Below are 18,776 nucleotides of genomic sequence, written 5' to 3' on the forward strand. Positions count from 1 at the left end.
TTGTTTGTAAAGTCAGTAAATAAATAATTGTGATAAATCTATATTGAGTATATGTGTTAAATTATCAAACGAAAGAATCAAGCTAGATCACTGCTAAAACTTATCTAAAATTTTTTGTAAATAACGCAATGATACAAACCACATCGAAAAACGAAGGCGGATTTCAAGGAGACAAATTATGTTACCAACGTGATACCCGTAAATACAAGGGTTTACGCATACAAATAGCGAACTTAAGTGTTGACTAAATTATTTATGGCAGGTGGTCTGATCTGGATCTGTTCTATAATTCCATCATACATAGAAATAATATCTCAAACACATGCTTTAGTAAGTAGCAATAAGATTTTATTATCATCCTATCACTGCTGATGGCGCCAATGCTTTGAACCGTTCACATATGACTTTGTTGATAGTTGTCCTACTACTGTAGCACGGGGCGTCGTTCCACCGCCATCCATACGTCTCTCCAAACTCTATACAATTTTCCATTTGGTTGAGGTAGTTATTTGGCTCCCCAGGAAACCAATTTGTGAACCTACACGCCAGAAACAAACCATGAATATTAGTTACATAATTAACATAATTAAGTGCAACAATATGTTTATTTATTCGACACTCTTAAATAGAGCCAATGTTCACTAAAGAATACTCTGTACTTAAGAAAGCAAACCAGAAGAACTTGAAAAGGAGACCTACTATGTCTTGACAAGATGACGTGTAGAAAATTTTTGTTTGAATACATGGTTTGAACCAGTTTTACAATTAGAGGATTGCAGACAATTTCTTTACGGTATGTTATTCTTCTATACCTACTTAATCTCTGTGCCTGTTGAACTCCATTTAAAAATACCGACGTGCCCTTCTTCTGTTCCATCAATCCAAACTACAAATTGATGACGTTTACCATGATAATTTTTCTGGCACATACAACTCACATTTATTGAAGCAAAACAGTTATTCAAGCGTGTAAATAGTCATGGTATAGCCATAAACAAGTGATACAAGTAAAGTACTAAATCATCTTCTAATATGTTAAAGGCAATTTCCATACAAATCTAGATTAAATCAAAGCAATTTTATGTCCTCCGGTGTACATTTAGAAAATGCATACCTGTAAAAAATCGACACGACAATTCAAATTGAAAATCGATAAGACTGTTGAAAGAGTACAAGGAGAAAAGATCATGAAATCTGGGGGAGTATGGGTATTCTTGGCGACACCCGTCGAGTTAATCTGGGTAAATTCATGAAAGTAATGTTCTCAAATGAGTTCAAGTTTAACTCTTACGATACCGCGATGTATACCAACTAGCATCGAACACTTCTAACTTTATATTCCACAATTAAACACCATGTTCTCAAATTAGATACTGGTGAGGACAATTAATCTGCGTGCATTTTTTATTGGGAGTTTATCTGCCACCTGGTAAATCACCTGTTACACCATAGGTCGGGGAAGAGGGTGGTGGCTATCTAGAAATGGAAAGTAGTGATCGGAATCATCACTTATGGATAGCCGTGCATATCAGTTTTACTATCGAAATAGGTAAATGTAAATTAAGACATCTTTAATATATATAAAACTGGAATAAAAACACTTTTCCAGAAGTCATTAAAATAATTTCTGACTTCTAAACTTTGTTAGAGGGCAACAGTAGAGAAATGCTAATAGGAACAAAAAAATAAATAATCAACTATGAAATTACCGTCCCCGTGAGCTACAAGGCTTCGTAGATAACTATCCTCGCTGGCTGATTCTACGATTGGAAGATGGGCTGTCAGTTTGGTACAAAATGCCTGTTGTACATAAGTTAAATATATCCATGAATATACATTAAAGACATACTGTTATTTGCATGCCACTGTCTAATTTATTTGAAAAGTAGTGTTTTGCAAATAAATATAGAATATCTAATGGTTTCCCGTGTAATATCAGATATATCTCACGAGTACGACAGAATTTTTATATTTTTAACATAAAGTGAAATATGTATGATTTTAAACGGGAAAACATAATTAAAAAATATTTTGAATGAAAATTAAGGGAAAGGCCTATCCAAAGACAAAATAAACCTAAAAAAATTGGGAAATATTAGCGGGTTATATGACAGTTGACAAGACGACGCCATTTTGAACAGATTGTTGTACGTTGTATTCTACCATCTTACGCTGTTATCCGGTAAGAATCGCTTGCAAAACTGTTTATGTAATTTCGGAAAAAAAAAGAAATGTACACTAGAATTATCTGATAAAAAAACATCTTCATTAACCATCGCTTTATTTTCTTCCGAACAGGAAAACTTTATTGTAGTAAGTAGATAGCAACACTCTGGTTGGTCAAATCTATGTAAGATGTATCACTGGAAAAGATAAATCATCACTGATGAATATATAATATCTTGTAATAACTGCAGTAATACAAGTTTTAATCAAATTGATAAATTCCTATATTTCACTGGCAAAAATGTCACAGATAAATATAATTTGCGTCTTCCGAAATCATCTCGTACTGAAAATAATGGGATTTATCAAATGAACGGGAATATGAATTTAACATTATATCGACCAATTTTGAATTCCCATGGTCTCCTCCTTAGTCTAAAGAAATTAGGTCTCAAGTTAATGAGACATAGAACGACGAAACATTTGTATGATGCAGAGTCATTCACATTATTTAGCTGTGTTGTATCTGCTTCTTAATTTGCTCTTAATGTGTCATTTAGTTATGTTGTACAATCCTTTTAAGGTTGTATGAGCTACTACCTGTAGTGGCACGTGTTATATGTTGGTAAACTAATGCAAAGAGAACTCGCCTATCACAGAGACAAGAAGGGAGTGAATTCACCATACACTTGACACTACATTTTTATATCAAAGACCAAGTGTTTTGTCCGTTTATATTACTATTTAATGTTTATGTGTCCCAGTAATTACGGATCTGGTTGTAACTTTGTTCAGAATACACACATGTACTAGATGATTTATTTGAAATATCAGATATACGAAAATTACCAAATTTACTGAATTATAGAGCAGGTGCGCCTTCCTATCAACAATTCTAGATTTTTTCGATCACTTTGGATTTTCTTCAGTTGCCTACAAGTTTTAACAATTTGACCATCAACATTAACATCATGAGTCCTAGGAAGATGAAATAGCTGTATGATGTAGTTTCATTGTTTGGTTCTACTGTATCTTTTCTTTATTTGTATTAAAAGTTTAATTCACTTGCGTGTCTTTTGTACCATATCCTTGGTCTATGTATGCGGTGTAACTTGCGTAACAAAGTTGTCTTGATATAGGGGTGGACCATCTAGACAGCGTGGTCCCAAAGGTTTCACGATGGGGTTCAGAAAAGAGAATATTCTTCTGATGCTGACTAATGAATGCATTCGATATGTATTTGATTTCTAAAATTAAGCAATACACCTGTGGGGATCTGTCATAGTCTACATAGGCGCAACACTTTACAAAACAATTCCCCTACATCAATTAAGGTGAAATTTGACAAGGCAATCACTCTCCCAGCGTGCAATATTAAACAATGATAACATCTGTATAAAACACTGGTACACAGAAATAACAGTCGCCAGCTAAACACATAATTAAAAGATTGGTGTAGTGCTTTGGTATGTCTGTGACAGACGCTTTAAAAACGATTATTCCACCATCAGAGGAACAAAATGGACTATTGAGAATAATTGCGGATAAATTACTGTTGTGTAATTATTTTCTTGTGTCAGTAGTTATAATGCGTCAAATTTTCGATATTTTTTTTAACCCTGATGAACGTAGTTTTAGTAATTACCAAATCTAGAGTAAAGTTTTGATATTGTATCAAAGACACAAAATACCAATATGGCAATATAATCATAATTCAAGCTCAAGTTACAAAAAACTTGGATTAAAGAAAGATTTACTCCTGAAAGTATAAGATCAGGTGTTCGGGAAGGTTAAGCGTCTTCATCGCCGATAACGGTCATTTAAACTTTGGTCAATACAAGTAAGTAATGTCATGTTTTCAAACCAAGCTGTAAAACATCGGAACTAACTGGAAAACTAACGAGGCTCAAATAAGTCCAGCTTCATGTCACACAAAGATATAGAAGATTTCCAAATGAGATCACTATGACAACCGTAATCAAGCAGTTTGCATTTTTTGAAACCTTGTCTTACGTGGTTGTCGGTCAGATGACCACTTTTAGCAAGAAAATCGTGATAATGGGAACAGGTCCTTGAATATTGAATCAACTGTGACATGTAAATATCATAGGTTAGAGATGCAGGGATACTGCTATTCAGAAAACGGAAATTCACTCTAGGGAAATTGAAATCATCACGTTTATCATACAGCTTGATGGAAAACTGTCCATGTTCATGTCAACAAGACAACACGTTATCAATGTATCTGAAGGTGAAATTAAACGAATTAGCAAGGTCTTTGTAACCTGTTTTGATAAGTCTTTTAATCAGAAATAGACACAGTAGAACCAAATTAAGACATAAACTGCACTAAACATCTGTTTCGTCTTTTAAGGATTCGCTGGTGATGCTATGGGCCTATATTTCAAAACTCAAAATTATGTCAGAATATCGATGAGGTTGTGCACTTGTCTCGTGATTCAACCAAGTTCATAATTTTTTATTCCATGCTGAGCAACATTTATTGTTTCTGTATAAATTTACACGTTGTTACAGGTGACCTCGGAATGTTCACTAGCAGTGACTACCACCAGTTTAAAAGGATGCTCAGTACCTTTCAAAACCGATTTATAATTAGATAGAGTAGAGCTTATTAATTTATCATACAGCTATTTTGTCGTAAGTGAACTACTACTGGTTTAAGCCGCTGACTTAGCTCTTACCTTCGCGTCATGCCAAGTAAAAGTAGATGGTACGATACAATACATTCGGTCCAAGTGTTCAACCCAGTTTCCTCCTGGGCACGCTAAAAGGTTGACAAAAATATCCAAACGTTTATTTCATAGGAACAGCTTTGGATATAAATTAAAATTGACCGAAGTCTGTTGAGTACATGTCATTTCTTTGTATGTAAAATGAAATCAGTAGAACTCAGAATACAAAAATAATGATGTTATGATGGATACGTGTCTATGCAAAACGCCGAGAAAACCATTTCGACATTATCATTTAACGAATCGTAATACAAGTGTTACCTGGATATTGAGGCATTGGAGGCAACCTGTTCAAAATAAATGTATCATATGTTAAAAGAAAGAGGGGAAAATTTCTCAGCTTCTTTCATGTTTGTAGGCACGAAAATGCTTTCCATCATAACTGGTAAATGTGATTTCAACCGACAGATTTTCTTGTTGAAAGTGACGAGTATTCTAGGCATTGTTATACGTTGACCACTGTCCCTCTAGATCACTTACTTACACTTGTTAAATGATGATAAAATACCTGACCAATCTCCTCAAAATGCGAGCATTGCCTCAAGTGTATGTTGTTTGCGTTGTTATATTTGGGGGAAAATTGTGATCTTCTGGAATGCATTTGTATTTATTTTTGCCAACAGTAAAAATGCGATGGGATTTCCTGAACTGCATTAAAACAGATGCATACCCTAATGTTGGGAGATGTAAGGTGTTTGAATTCATATTTGTACTTGTGTATACATGACAAAAGTTCGTTACCCATGTTGACATAACACGCTGACTTTTCTGTCACACTTTGCGTCGTTATATGTCCAACCATACTCCTCCCCATACATCAGACAGTTTTCCGAGTGAGAGCCGTAATAGTTATCAGGTTGTGCGATACCCCAAAATAGGTTGGAAATCAGCTGACCTGTTGAACTCCACATCCAGTAACCTTCCCTGCTAGCATCGGTGCCATCTAACCATACTGTAATTAATGTTTGATATTTAATTCTGTGATCCTGTGCAAGTACAAAATCTACAACACAGAACACGTCTGTACTGTTGACTTGTAAAACATTGAGTATACAAGCATATCTAAACAAAATATTTACACAAACATATCAAGCAATGTAACAAAAAGCCATACAGATAACTGTGTACTATAGAACTACACCAAGCAATGTAACAAATAGTCATACAGATAACTGTGTACTATAGAACTACACCATACAATGTAACAAATAGCCATACAGATAACTGTGTACTATAGAACTACACCATGCAATGTAACAAATAGCCATACAGATAACTGTGTACTATAGAACTACACCAAGCAATGTAACAAATAGTCATACAGATAACTGTGTACTATAGAACTACATCATGCAATGTAACAAATAGCCATACAGATAACTGTGTACTATAGAACTACACCATGCAATGTAACAAAAAGCCATACAGATAACTGTGTACTATAGAACTACACCAAGCAATGTAACAAAAAGCCATACAGATAACTGTGTACTATAGAACTACATCATACAATGTAACAAATAGTCATACAGATAACTGTGTACTATAGAACTACACCATGCAATGTAACAAATAGCCATACAGATAACTGTTTACTATAGAACTACATCATACAATGTAACAAATAGTCATACAGATAACTGTGTACTATAGAACTACACCAAGCAATGTAACAAATAGTCATACAGATAACTGTGTACTATAGAACTACACCATACAATGTAACAAATAGCCATACAGATAACTGTGTACTATAGAACTACACCATACAATGTAACAAATAGCCATACAGATAACTGTGTACTATAGAACTACACCATACAATGTAACAAATAGCCATACAGATAACTGTGTACTATAGAACTACACCATACAATGTAACAAAAAGCCATACAGATAACTGTGTACAATAGAACTACACCATACAATGGAACTACACCATACAATGTAACAAATAGCCATACAGATAACTGTGTACTATAGAACTACACCATTTCAAACTCAAGTGTACGGATCAACAGCTATCTTTTAAGTGTGCCTTCCAATTTATCGATTGCTGTTAGGACTATCATTAAAAGGCTTGTCGTTTCTTCATAAACTTAGTTAGGGTTACAGTTATGGTAAAGAGGTTTGCCGAAACTGCCATTATCGTATGCCCGTTCCCGCCAAAAGTATCACGTGGTACTATAAGTATAAGAGCATGGTCTCACCGTTCCTTAATGTAGATGGCTGAATATCTTTCAGTCGAAGAAATATAAAGGTAATTTGTTCGATCGAATCGACGATTGGTAGATGACTGTGGTTTCTTTCACAAATGGCCTGTCCTCCAAGAATAAATGAACGATTTAAAACATATTATAATTTTGAGAAATACCAGTCACAAATCACCAATCCATCCATAAAAACACTGATTATTTTTAAATGAATCAATATAAGATATTGTCACATTACATAGCAATACTACGGTTTCATTGTATGGTATGTTTTTTTTTTTTTTTTTTTTTTATTTTTATTTTTATTTTAAACCACTTGAAATTTATATTAATAAGCATATTTTTAAATCGGGTTATAAATATTTCGTCTTGTGATAAAATATTCATGTCACAAAATACTGTTTTGACTGTACAGTACATATATACTTTGTTATTCATATCTACTCTTTAGAATAGACCAAGACTGTATATTTAACATTTCGATTTCTTAACAACTGATCAGCCAATCACATAGCAACACTCTATAGAGACGAAAATAACATGTTACATCATCAGTAACAGGAACTATCAAAACTTCATTTCAAATATCAATCAATATGAAAACATGTTAAACAAAATTAGCTCAAAACCTGAGACAGAGCTACACGTATGTTTGGAATAACTATGGAAATATTCTAGTACTGTTGCCCGTTATAGACAGTGTGTACTTCATGTACAAGCGTATTAAATGTATTAAAATAGATCATATGAGATATTTTCAATACGTAAAAAGAATTCTAATGCTCACATGCGTTTTGTTTTCCTGAAATAAAACATTTACTTTTTACATATTTGACACAATTTGCTTATTGTGTTATAAAAAAGAAAATACCAATATGTCTTCATATTCATAATTCACACTCTAATTCAATAAATCTATATCAAAATATGAACAAAATGACCCATACCACGATATCAGCTCTACTATAGTCTCATACCACGATTTCAGCACTACCATAGTCTCATACCACGATATTAGCACTACCATAGCCTCATACCACGATATCAGTACTAACATAGTCTCATACCACGATACCAGAACTACCATAGCCTCATACCACGATATAAGCACCACCATAGCCTCATACCACGATATAAGCACCACCATAGCCTCATACCAAGATATCAGCACTACCATAGCCTCATACCATGATATCAGCACCACCATAGCCTCATACCACGATATTAGCAACACCATAGCCTCATACCACGATATCAGCAACACCATAGCCTCATACTACGATATCAGCACTACCATAGCCTCATTCCACGATATCGGATCTACCATAGCCTCATACCATGATATCAGAACTACCATAGCCTCATACTACGATATCAGAACTACCATAGCCTCATACTACGATATCAACACTACCATAGCCTCATACCACGATATCAGCACCATCAAAGCCTCATACCACGATATCAGCACAACCATAGCCTCATACTACGATATCAGCAGTATCATAGTCTCATACCACGACATCAACACCATCGGAACTACATACTTCGAAAACAGAACAAGTACAGCACATAGCTCATTCACAGCTCGCCACATTCCACAACATCAGCCCTACCCTTGCAACATTCCACAGCATCAATCCTATCTTAGCCACACAACAAGCTTGATTTCCTCCTTTAAAAAAACAAAACGTCACACCTGACTTACTTAACCATGACATCAACCCTACCACAGCCGTATGCCTCGATATTAGCCCTTAGACACGTACCACGCAATCAGTCCTACCTTCGCTTCATTCCATGATCTCAATCCTACATCGTCGTGTCTACAGTACTGGACACCACTGAACGTGTCGACGATCCAGCCTGATGCACAAGTAGCAGCTGAGAAAAAATACCAGAAAATTGTTAAGCAGAATGATATAATTTGTCCTCTTAAGTTTAAAATGTTGACGCTGTAACAATATATTTTGATATCATTTCATTTAAAGTACTGCTGGTGTATTGCATTTAGTATAATTTCCGAAAATATTACATTTTAACAACACAAACTGAAAGACTAGTTTAACACCCGGTTCTGTTGGAGGTGACTTCGAATTTATTGTTAAGATTTGTTTTTCTCATATGTGACATTTTATTTATAGTTTACATGGCACTTTGATGCTAATTAAAACGCATTTCCTTTCACTTCACTATTATACGTGTCCCTGGGGATTTTTATATCAAACTTTGTCATCGATGTTGTATTTGTCAGTGTTCTCTTCACTAGTAATGTCACGTTCTCAAATGAAAACTTGGCATACAAGGTCAATCCAAGTAAGGAATGTCACGTTCTCAAATGAAAACAATGCATACAAGAACGCGACCAACAAGCATATTAACGAGCAACAAACACGTCCAGCTTCATATCACACAAAGAAAAAAAAAACGTTTCTCAATGAAATCACTGTAGCGATTATAAAAGGTTGATTGTCACCATGTTTGACGTACCTGTGTTTTCCGTCGTTCGCACTGTCACTCTTGTCACGGCACGTGTTGTCGACGGTACTGTAGTCCTTATAGTGGTCATTCCCGATGTCGTCATCGTTATATTTAGATTATCGTTACACAGAGAAGAATCACAGCACATCGATATATCAGAATGAGAGCATTGCTGGAAAAGGTAACCAATGGTGATTAAAGGTACATAATCACATGACGGTTACATAGATATGATAAAGGTACATAATTACATGACGGTTACATAGATATGATAAAGGTACATAATTACATGACGGTTACATAGATATAATAAAGGTATATATATATATACACAATAAGGGTTCATATATGTAATAATAAGCGTATTTAAGAGAAATGATCTCATAATGGCTATGATGAGGGACAAATGATGCGTATTGAATATACGATTGAACTTACCGACTTTGAAAAACATCCACTGGTGTAGAAGTTGTCGGACCCGAATGTCGTCTTAGTGATGACACACGTCTACAATAGAAATAAAAAGACTATAATATGTTATATATGTACTCGGCCGAAACGGACGAAATAGTTCGAGTTGTACGAGTTCGAGATAACGAGTTTGACCGCATTGTTATAACATGAAACATATACCTATAGACTATATTCTTATAACATAACCAGTGGACCATTTTCATGTATGATGTTCGATTACTACAGGGATCCGAAATAATTACCTTCAGATTCGTTCAAATTTCTTTACATGTTTTGATGAATTATTTGAGTCCAAGTGATTAGTTTATGTTAGGAACAAATCTATATCTGAATAGTGTTATTTCACTAGTCATCTGACTACATACCTGGTCCTGGCTACAGACGGTAATGTCGTCACACGAACCTGGAGTTCTGTGTTGAGCACAATTATAACAGATCTTATGACTGGAATCGAACCCTGTGATCACGTAAACATATATCTGTCATTCCATGATATCCACGATCAAACTATATTTCTAAATGGAACATGTATTGTAGACTACAATGTCTGTTTCATGATACCTCATCCTTATTTCATTTCAATACCTAGTGTTCTACGGCCATGTTGTTATAAGGCGTAGTGTCGTTATAATATTCAAGTGAAAGTAATTACCTGTTGTTCCAAAGCCATGTTGTTATAAGGCGTAGGGTTGTTGTAATATACGGATGTTAATAAGTACATGTTGTTACACAGTGTGGTGTCGTTATAATATACGGGTGTTAATAAGTACATGTTGTTACACAGCGTGGTGTCGTTATAATATACGGGTGTTAACAAGTACATGTTGTTACACAGCGTGGTGTCGTTATAATATACGGGTGTTAATAAGTACATGTTGTTACACAGTGTGGTGTCGTTATAATATACGGGTGTTAATAAGTACATGTTGTTACACAGCGTGGTGTCGTTATAATATACGGGTGTTAATAAGTACATGTTGTTACACAGCGTGGTGTCGTTATAATATACGGGTGTTAATAAGTACATGTTGTTACACAGCGTGGTGTCGTTATAATATACGGGTGTTAATAAGTACATGTTACACAGCGTGGTGTCGTTATAATATACGGGTGTTAATAAGTACATGTTGTTACACAGCGTGGTGTCGTTATAATATACGGGTGTTAATAAGTACATGTTGTTACACAGCGTGGTGTCGTTATAATATACGGGTGTTAATAAGTACATGTTACACAGCGTGGTGTCGTTATAATATACGGGTGTTAATAAGTACATGTTGTTACACAGTGTGGTATCGTTAGAATATACGGGTGTTAATAATTACATGTTGTTACACAGCGTGGTGTCGTTATAATATACGGGTGTTAATAAGTACATGTTGTTACACAGCGTGGTGTCGTTATAATATACGGGTGTTAATAAGTACATGTTGTTACACAGCGTGGTGTCGTTATAATATACGGGTGTTAATAAGTACATGTTGTTACACAGCGTGGTGTCGTTATAAAATACGGATGTTAATAAGTACATGTTGTTACACAGCGTGGTGTCGTTATAATATACAGGTGCTTGTAATTACATGTTGTTCCACGGTCATGTTGTTACACATCGTGGTGTCGTTATGATATGCAGGTGATAGTGATTACCTGTTGTTCCACAGCCATGTTGGTTGCACAGCGCAGTGTCGTTGCAACAACTCACACACAAAGCTGCTTCACTGACCCCGACTGACTTCCGGCGTCCATTGACAGATTGTTGGTCACATAGCTTGTCCATTGTTTGTAAGATAGAAAGGTAAGCAGGTTACGCTTCAGTGAAGGTAAAACCCATTGTAGCCGCACAAGTTAGTTTGCAATGGTGTCCTATGTATATTGTACAATCAAAACTCGAACAAGAAAATAAACCAAAAACCAATCAGACAGTAAAGAAAGTGTTCTTACTCAGCAGTGCCGCCTTACACCTAACAATATGTGGATATCCATAGCCACCTGTGCCGTATAATAGAAAATTAGGAAATCCCTACTAACCTGTGGACCAGTCACACATTACAGCATAGGAAAACCCCAACTCACTTTGTCCCCGTTAAATCTAAGAGCATTAGAAAATCCCTTCTAACCTGTGGCAAGTTACACCTGGCAGCAAAGGAAAATCCCTACCCCCTGTGTCCCACTACACCTGGCAGCAAAGGAAAATCCCTACCCCTGTGTCCCACTACACCTGACAGCAAAGGAAAATCCCTACCCCCTGTGTCCCACTACACCTGACAGCAAAGGAAAATCCCTACCCCTGTGTCCCACTACACCTGACAGCAAAGGAAAATCCCTACCCCCTGTGTCCCACTACACCTGACAGCAAAGGAAAATCCCTACCCCCTGTGTCCCACTACACCTGACAGCAAAGGAAAATCCCTACCCCCTGTGTCCCACTACACCTGACAGCAAAGGAAAATCCCTACCCCTGTGTCCCACTACACCTGACAGCAAAGGAAAATCCCTACCCCCTGTGTCCCACTACACCTGACAGCAAAGGAAAATCCCTACCCCCTGTGTCCCACTACACCTGACAGCAAAGGAAAATCCCTACCCCCTGTGTCCCACTACACTTGACAGCATAGGAATGTCCCTACTCATTTGTGTCCCACTACACCTCACAGCATAGGAGTATACTTACTCACCTGTGTCCCACTACACTTGACAGCGTAGGAAAATCCCTACTCACCTGTACCGCCTTACATCCAACTCTGTACCAGACTACTGCGCTACTGGTCACATACTTTGTAGTTACACATTTCTAAAAATCGAAATCAACGCTTCTTATTATGATCCAAACATACAAATCAGCAATAACCAGGATGACTGCCATCGACTTTGGCAGACATCTGGTTTGTCTCTTGATATTATGATGCATCAGTTTGAAAATTATTTCCGTTACGATTCCCTTGAAAAGCAACAAAACTATCACGTGCGCTAAATTCCATGTATCGTTTATACGTAAAAGAGCTCCATCTAAATGTATTGATCAAAACAAACATCCCCTCGTTTCAGAATACGTCATTTACATAGAAGTATATTGTACTGCTTGAGCATGCGCATTTGATGAAAAAAATGAACGGTTGAAAGAATGTATAGTTGTTAAAAAAATGAACTGTTGTACTGAAGTTCCATACCTCATGAATGCCACATCTTGTCACATGACCACAGTCACGGGGTAGAATCACCTTATCACAGCTGAGACAAAGCGGTCCTTCCCCAAATAGACCTAAAACATAAATATTATTATTAAAAACCGAGTACTAAGTGAGACAAAGTGGTTCATCTTCTGCTAGATCTAATGCACAATTCCTGTAAATAATCTAGTGCTAAAAGATCAAATATTTACCGTAAATGTATATGTAAATCGTAAAGTTACCTTTCATTATAACATTCCAACATTTGCTCCGAATTTTCTCTTCACTTTTGAATTCTCATAGCCCCTACGCTGTTAAATGAAGCTATATGAACTAACGATTTATACTAATTGATGTGTTGGTAGAAAACAAGAGATCACACAATGGTCGGATCTTTACTGGGCCTTTAAAAAGAGGAATTTTCATCATGTTTCTCTCTCTTTGTTGCAAGGAATTTAAATATCTCTAGAAATAACAAACATTCATTGTCAAAATCCAGATGATCCGTCTGAGAGAAATCCATTCAGTACTTGTTTTGTGGATTTACGGACGGACTACGATTAAATGGCGACTTGAATAGCCCATAATCTAATGATGATGAACTAAAACTTCCAGTTTCCCAAACAAAGATGTTTTTTTGATTTTTTTTTTTTTTTGAAGAATAACACTTTTAATACAATGTATAGGATGTGATAAGAATTTTAAAATGAAAGTCCAGATACAATTAAGCAATCGGTTATAATAACCAGAGAACACACAGGGCTCTAGGTACCTACCATTGTTTGGTATATATTGTTTTTACAAATCTTTGTAATGTTTTCTCTTATTTTCTCTGTTTTTGCTCATATTCATTTGAAATTTTGAAATAGCGTTTATAATCGTTAACTGCCAAATTCAAGATGTCTTCCGGCCGTTTTTAAATCAACCCTAAAATCGAAAGGGCAGAACTAGGGGACAGCAGGAATATATATGAATTATATATGTAGTTTGAGAAAGATTCAGTACTTCCCAAGAAATAGCACTGACAAACTCTCATTTTCAAAATCCAAGATGCCCGCCTGGTTTTTTTACCTGTCCCGATTTTAAAGGAACAGGCTAAGCGACCAAGGGACACCTACAACCATGGCTTCCCAAGAGTAGTGATAACGATATTTCATTGTCAGACTTAATGATGACCGCTTGTCAGGCATTTTCCGTTTTTCTGATAAGTTTCTAAATCTAAAAGTGTACAATTATCGAACACAATTATCAACCTACAGATAATGTTTTAGAAAGATATCAAGAAAAAGTGATAACAATTGTCAAAATCCAAGATGTCGCAAGTCGGCTATTTTGTTTCCCTGCAGTCCCAAGACCAGCTTGGAACAACAAGGGACCAATGAGAACTTACGCATGAAATTCGAGAAAAGTCCATCCAGTGCTTTGCGAGAAAAAATTAAAACAAACTTTCATTGTCCAACTCCATTTAGGTTATCTGTCGTCTATGTCGGTCTTTATCAGCATGGAACCCAAATGGTCATAATCATTGACCATGAGGAATCTACGTGTGAATCTGAGAGAAATTCATCAAGTCCTCTTAAAAATAACGACAATGATGCCAGATGAAGATTACAGATGTGATATTCGACCCTTACACAGGCTTTTTGTGTTTCTAGCTGAAACACATACCGTCTATTCTGACGGTATTCATGGGGAACCCAGAGGCTGTTCTCAGATCGAAAAACACAGCTTTAAACTAAGTTAAAGTACAAAACTCTCGACTGTCATAAGTATCCAGTAGATGTTCATTTCATCACTAAGCTTTTATATAACGTGTTTGGAAAGCAGGTAATATAAACAATTATTAGTGTAGAAAATAGCCAGTGATGACAGACCTGGTACCTGTATATATCCACATGATAATTAAAGTCAGAATATGTTGTAAGTGTAAAACCCGACTCCAAGCCCCCAATCCTGGACACCCAGGGTGTTTATGTAAAACATATATTTGTTTATGATGACCGACAGGTCAATCTTATCTGTGAGAACTCCACCATTTTTTTTATTACTCACCTAGAGCTGTATGTAGCAGAACAAACAGAAATGAGAACACTGTAGTGGCCGCCATTCCTTATCTCACCTGTACCTATCAAGGTGTACACAGTTACGAGGGCCTCTTACACAACAGCTCGTTCTAAGTAAACAGAGTTCTGATCAATTTACTCCTTTGTCTATCTCAAATTTGAGGTTGTGGGGACTTGTATGATAATCTCGCACTGCTTGCTTTTGTGACCTTGACTGTGTATTGTACAACTTAATGTCACAGAGGATACAGAAATAGAGAAATAGGTTGGTGAAATAGTGAATCACAAAAAAAAAAAACAAACAAAAAAACAAAACAAAAAAAAAACAAAAACAAAAATTTAAAAAAAAACCCGATTGATGATAGGGGTTGATGTATATAAAAGTTGTATGGTCGTCATCAAGATTTATATAAATACCTTGTGTGATATTAAACATGATATGTCCATCGTTCATAAGATGCCTTTGCGCTATTTTTAATCCTTATTTCAATTTTCATGACCTGTATTTACATGACGAATGGAAAAGCTGCTTTATTATCTCTGTTTGAAGTCAAACTTCTTTCGGCTTCCTTGTTATATCCAAGATTCTGTTGACACGTCGGTACTTGTTGTTGTTGCTATCTCATAAATTTGAATTCATCATAATTGTTACAATTCTCATACTTTTTATCATAAATTTCTTCAGTGTTAATGTAGATTTGGTCTCAGCTATGCAATGATATCTTCATTTCATTTCAAACATTTTATTGATTTCAGTATCAGATTAGACAACATGCTTGGCCCAGGACACGTGAACAGGATGTAAAACAAGCACATCATACAATCACACTGTATTCATGTAGTACATATAACTAGTCATTTTTGGGTGAGGGGAGACAACTCCATTTTCAAATTAACTTGATTACAATAACGAAACCTCTCAGATGAACTTTCTGTAAAAGAATTAAAAATCATTATTAATGTTCTTTAATGCCATAAAATCACGAATGCATATTTGCTGTACTTGCTCCCAATATACAAATGATTTTGAGCCGGAAATGATTATTATGTAGTAGCTCAGAGAAAATGAAGTGAACATCACCTTTAATACAAATTTAGAGTCAGATAGAGTAAGTAGCACAAAGCAATGAATTAAACTGCATCGTACAGCCCTTTCGTCCTTCTAGGACTCGTTAGTGATGCATGCTGAGTAAAGCCCTAAAGTTTAAAGCCTAGGAGGCGACGGAGGAAAATCCAAAGTGAGCGAAAGAAAAGTCTAAATTAACGTATTCAATATTTTCATATATCTGATAATTTAATAACACCAACAAATACACATGTATATTCTGAACCGTGCCACTATTGAATTAAAACATAGCATGCAGGTTATGGCAAACCTCTGGGACAAAAAAGTCTGCCAGCAGTGTCTAACACTAAGATCAAGCCTAGAATTTAGTCGAACTGATCAATGATTAGTTCTGTCAAAACTTCTTACTACTATCCTAGTACTAGCAATTCTGGTCTAACAGTCTTTTTGTGATACTGTTTACTCGAAAAGTAAAATTAATAGTATGTGGATTTTAAATAACTCGAAGACCTTTTGGGAACAGCAGCTTGTAAATAACATAGTTGTGGATGTAGGATGGTTGCTATCCAGAAATGGAAACTTCACAATGAGCAAAAGGAAACCATCACTCTTATCATACAGCTTGAATGTTCATGTTGGCTTCATTGTAGCGTTTTTCTTGGATGTATACTTCTGAATCAGACATTTAACCAAACGCTTTGATACATCTGAATGTTCCCATTTTGTTTTAAAATCCCCATTTAATTCTGTTATCGGTTTTGTTTTCTGCGTAAGATGTAACTCATTATACACTAAATATATATTTTTATTAATGATTCAAACCGATATTTACTCTGTTCATCATATTTGGTATATTATATCAACCTCTTATTTTAGCATCGGCAATCTGTATTCTGTTTTTAAGGACTTACACAAAGAGTTATTAGCACCTTTTAATGCAAAGTACTAAATTCTGAATAACGAATCAAACGGCACCATACAGCTGTTTCGTCCTTCTAGGACTCGGCAATGATGATAGGGACCTAAAGTTGGAATATATAGGATGTGAATTAGGAATACCATGATTGACCAAAACGACTATTAAAATAAAAAGGAATTGTAAGAAACCCTTATTAAGAAATAAATTTAGTCAGGTTTCAGTAGTGGATGATTATAGAGGTATATTGACTATATACCACAGGAAATGCGGAAACACCTTTTCCTTATTATACTTATATCGACTTAGTTTTGTATAGTCAAAGCACTATAAACATTTAACATGTAAATAATTAACCCAGGAAGCTGACAATTTACACAGAAAATGTTTGTATAACATATACCTTATGTAGTTACAAATGTGAAATACGTTATCATATTTCTTTAAGGATTTATTGAAATTCTCATGATTGCAGATCAATATCTATCTGTATCCGGTTCCTAGATCTTATGATGATAATCACCTGTATCCGGTCGCCAGATCTTACTTTGATAATTACTTGTATCCGATAACCAGATCTCATGATGACAATTACCTATCTACGGTAATTAGATATAACTACATCTGTATCTAGTTACCAGATATAAGTATGATAATTATCTGCATCCTGTTACAATGTCTGATTACGACTGTTTAGATCTCCCTCACTAATAGTGAACCCTGAAATCCATTTTGTCAGAGAAACAAAATATCATTTAAACTGCACTACAAAGTTGTTTCGTCCACCGAGGGTTTATCGGGGATTCTTTACAAAGGTTTTTCAGGAAATACGTTTTTATCAGCCCAACATCATCAGAGGGTTGGCAATTCAAATCGCCCTGAGCCCGTGGTCCGTGGTCCGTCCGTAGGTTCCCCTTGGTTTCTAGTAGTGCCAATCTAATTTTGAGCTGATCAGAAAAACAAAATGGCCGACAGGTGGCCATCATGTTTCTTATCGCTAATTTTCTAGAAGTACTGGGTAAATTTCTCCAAAATATTCCTATGTAGGTTTCCATTGGTCCCTTACGACTGATCCAAAAGATAAGGCAGCCATCTTGGCTTTCGCCGAGTAAAGTTTGTTATCCATTTTTCTGAGCAGTACTGGTGGACCTTTCTTAAATTTCATATGTAGTTTACCCTATGTCCCTAGTTGTGCCCATTTGATTTTGGGTATGTGATCAAAAATACAAAATGACGTCCAGTCGACCATCTTGGATTTGGCAGATAACGAGTATCATCGCCTATTTCTGCAATGGAATGTTCAAATTTCTTATCATTAATAGCAAAAACAGAGAAGAGAAAAGAAGGGAGAAGATCCAACTTTCAAAGACTATATATAAAGATCAAACAATAGTGAACTCTAAGTTCCCTCTGGTATCTCTTGTTTTTATTCCATATCTTGACGTTGTTTTTCAGCTAAAAACACAACACCATAAAC

The 18,776-nt window shown here is 35.7% G+C and overlaps 1 protein-coding gene across 1 annotated transcript; it reads right to left on the reverse strand.

Annotated features, from left to right (window-relative positions):
* Window positions 1–354: 354 nt before the first annotated feature.
* LOC132548056 (uncharacterized) lies at window positions 355–15,361 on the reverse strand. The gene is made up of 15 exons (XM_060211881.1): window positions 15,307–15,361; window positions 13,255–13,346; window positions 12,807–12,878; window positions 11,735–11,855; window positions 10,453–10,544; window positions 10,052–10,120; window positions 9,623–9,785; window positions 8,919–9,016; window positions 7,130–7,238; window positions 5,661–5,871; window positions 5,181–5,206; window positions 4,869–4,951; window positions 1,710–1,800; window positions 817–886; window positions 355–538 (listed from the first exon to the last, which is right to left on the reverse strand). The coding sequence occupies exons 1-15, from the start codon at window positions 15,359–15,361 to the stop codon at window positions 355–357; spliced, it is 1,536 nt and encodes a 511-aa protein (XP_060067864.1).
* Between the last annotated feature and the right edge of the window lie 3,415 nt (window positions 15,362–18,776).

This window comes from Ylistrum balloti, unplaced genomic scaffold (assembly GCF_031769215.1).
Source record: "Ylistrum balloti isolate Yb309-2 unplaced genomic scaffold, AGI_CSIRO_Ybal_v1 Utg370000, whole genome shotgun sequence".
NCBI lineage: Eukaryota > Metazoa > Mollusca > Bivalvia > Pectinida > Pectinidae > Ylistrum > Ylistrum balloti.

Coding starts and splice junctions, on each gene's coding strand:
- LOC132548056 (XM_060211881.1), bottom strand. CDS start 15,361: ATGGCGGCCACTACAGTGTTCTCATTTCTGTTTGTTCTGCTACATACA. Junction 5,872..7,129: donor GCCATCTACATTAAGGAACG/GTGAGACCATGC, acceptor CATTAATTACAG/TATGGTTAGATGGCACCGAT. Junction 4,952..5,180: donor TCCAATGCCTCAATATCCAG/GTAACACTTGTA, acceptor TCAACCTTTTAG/CGTGCCCAGGAGGAAACTGG.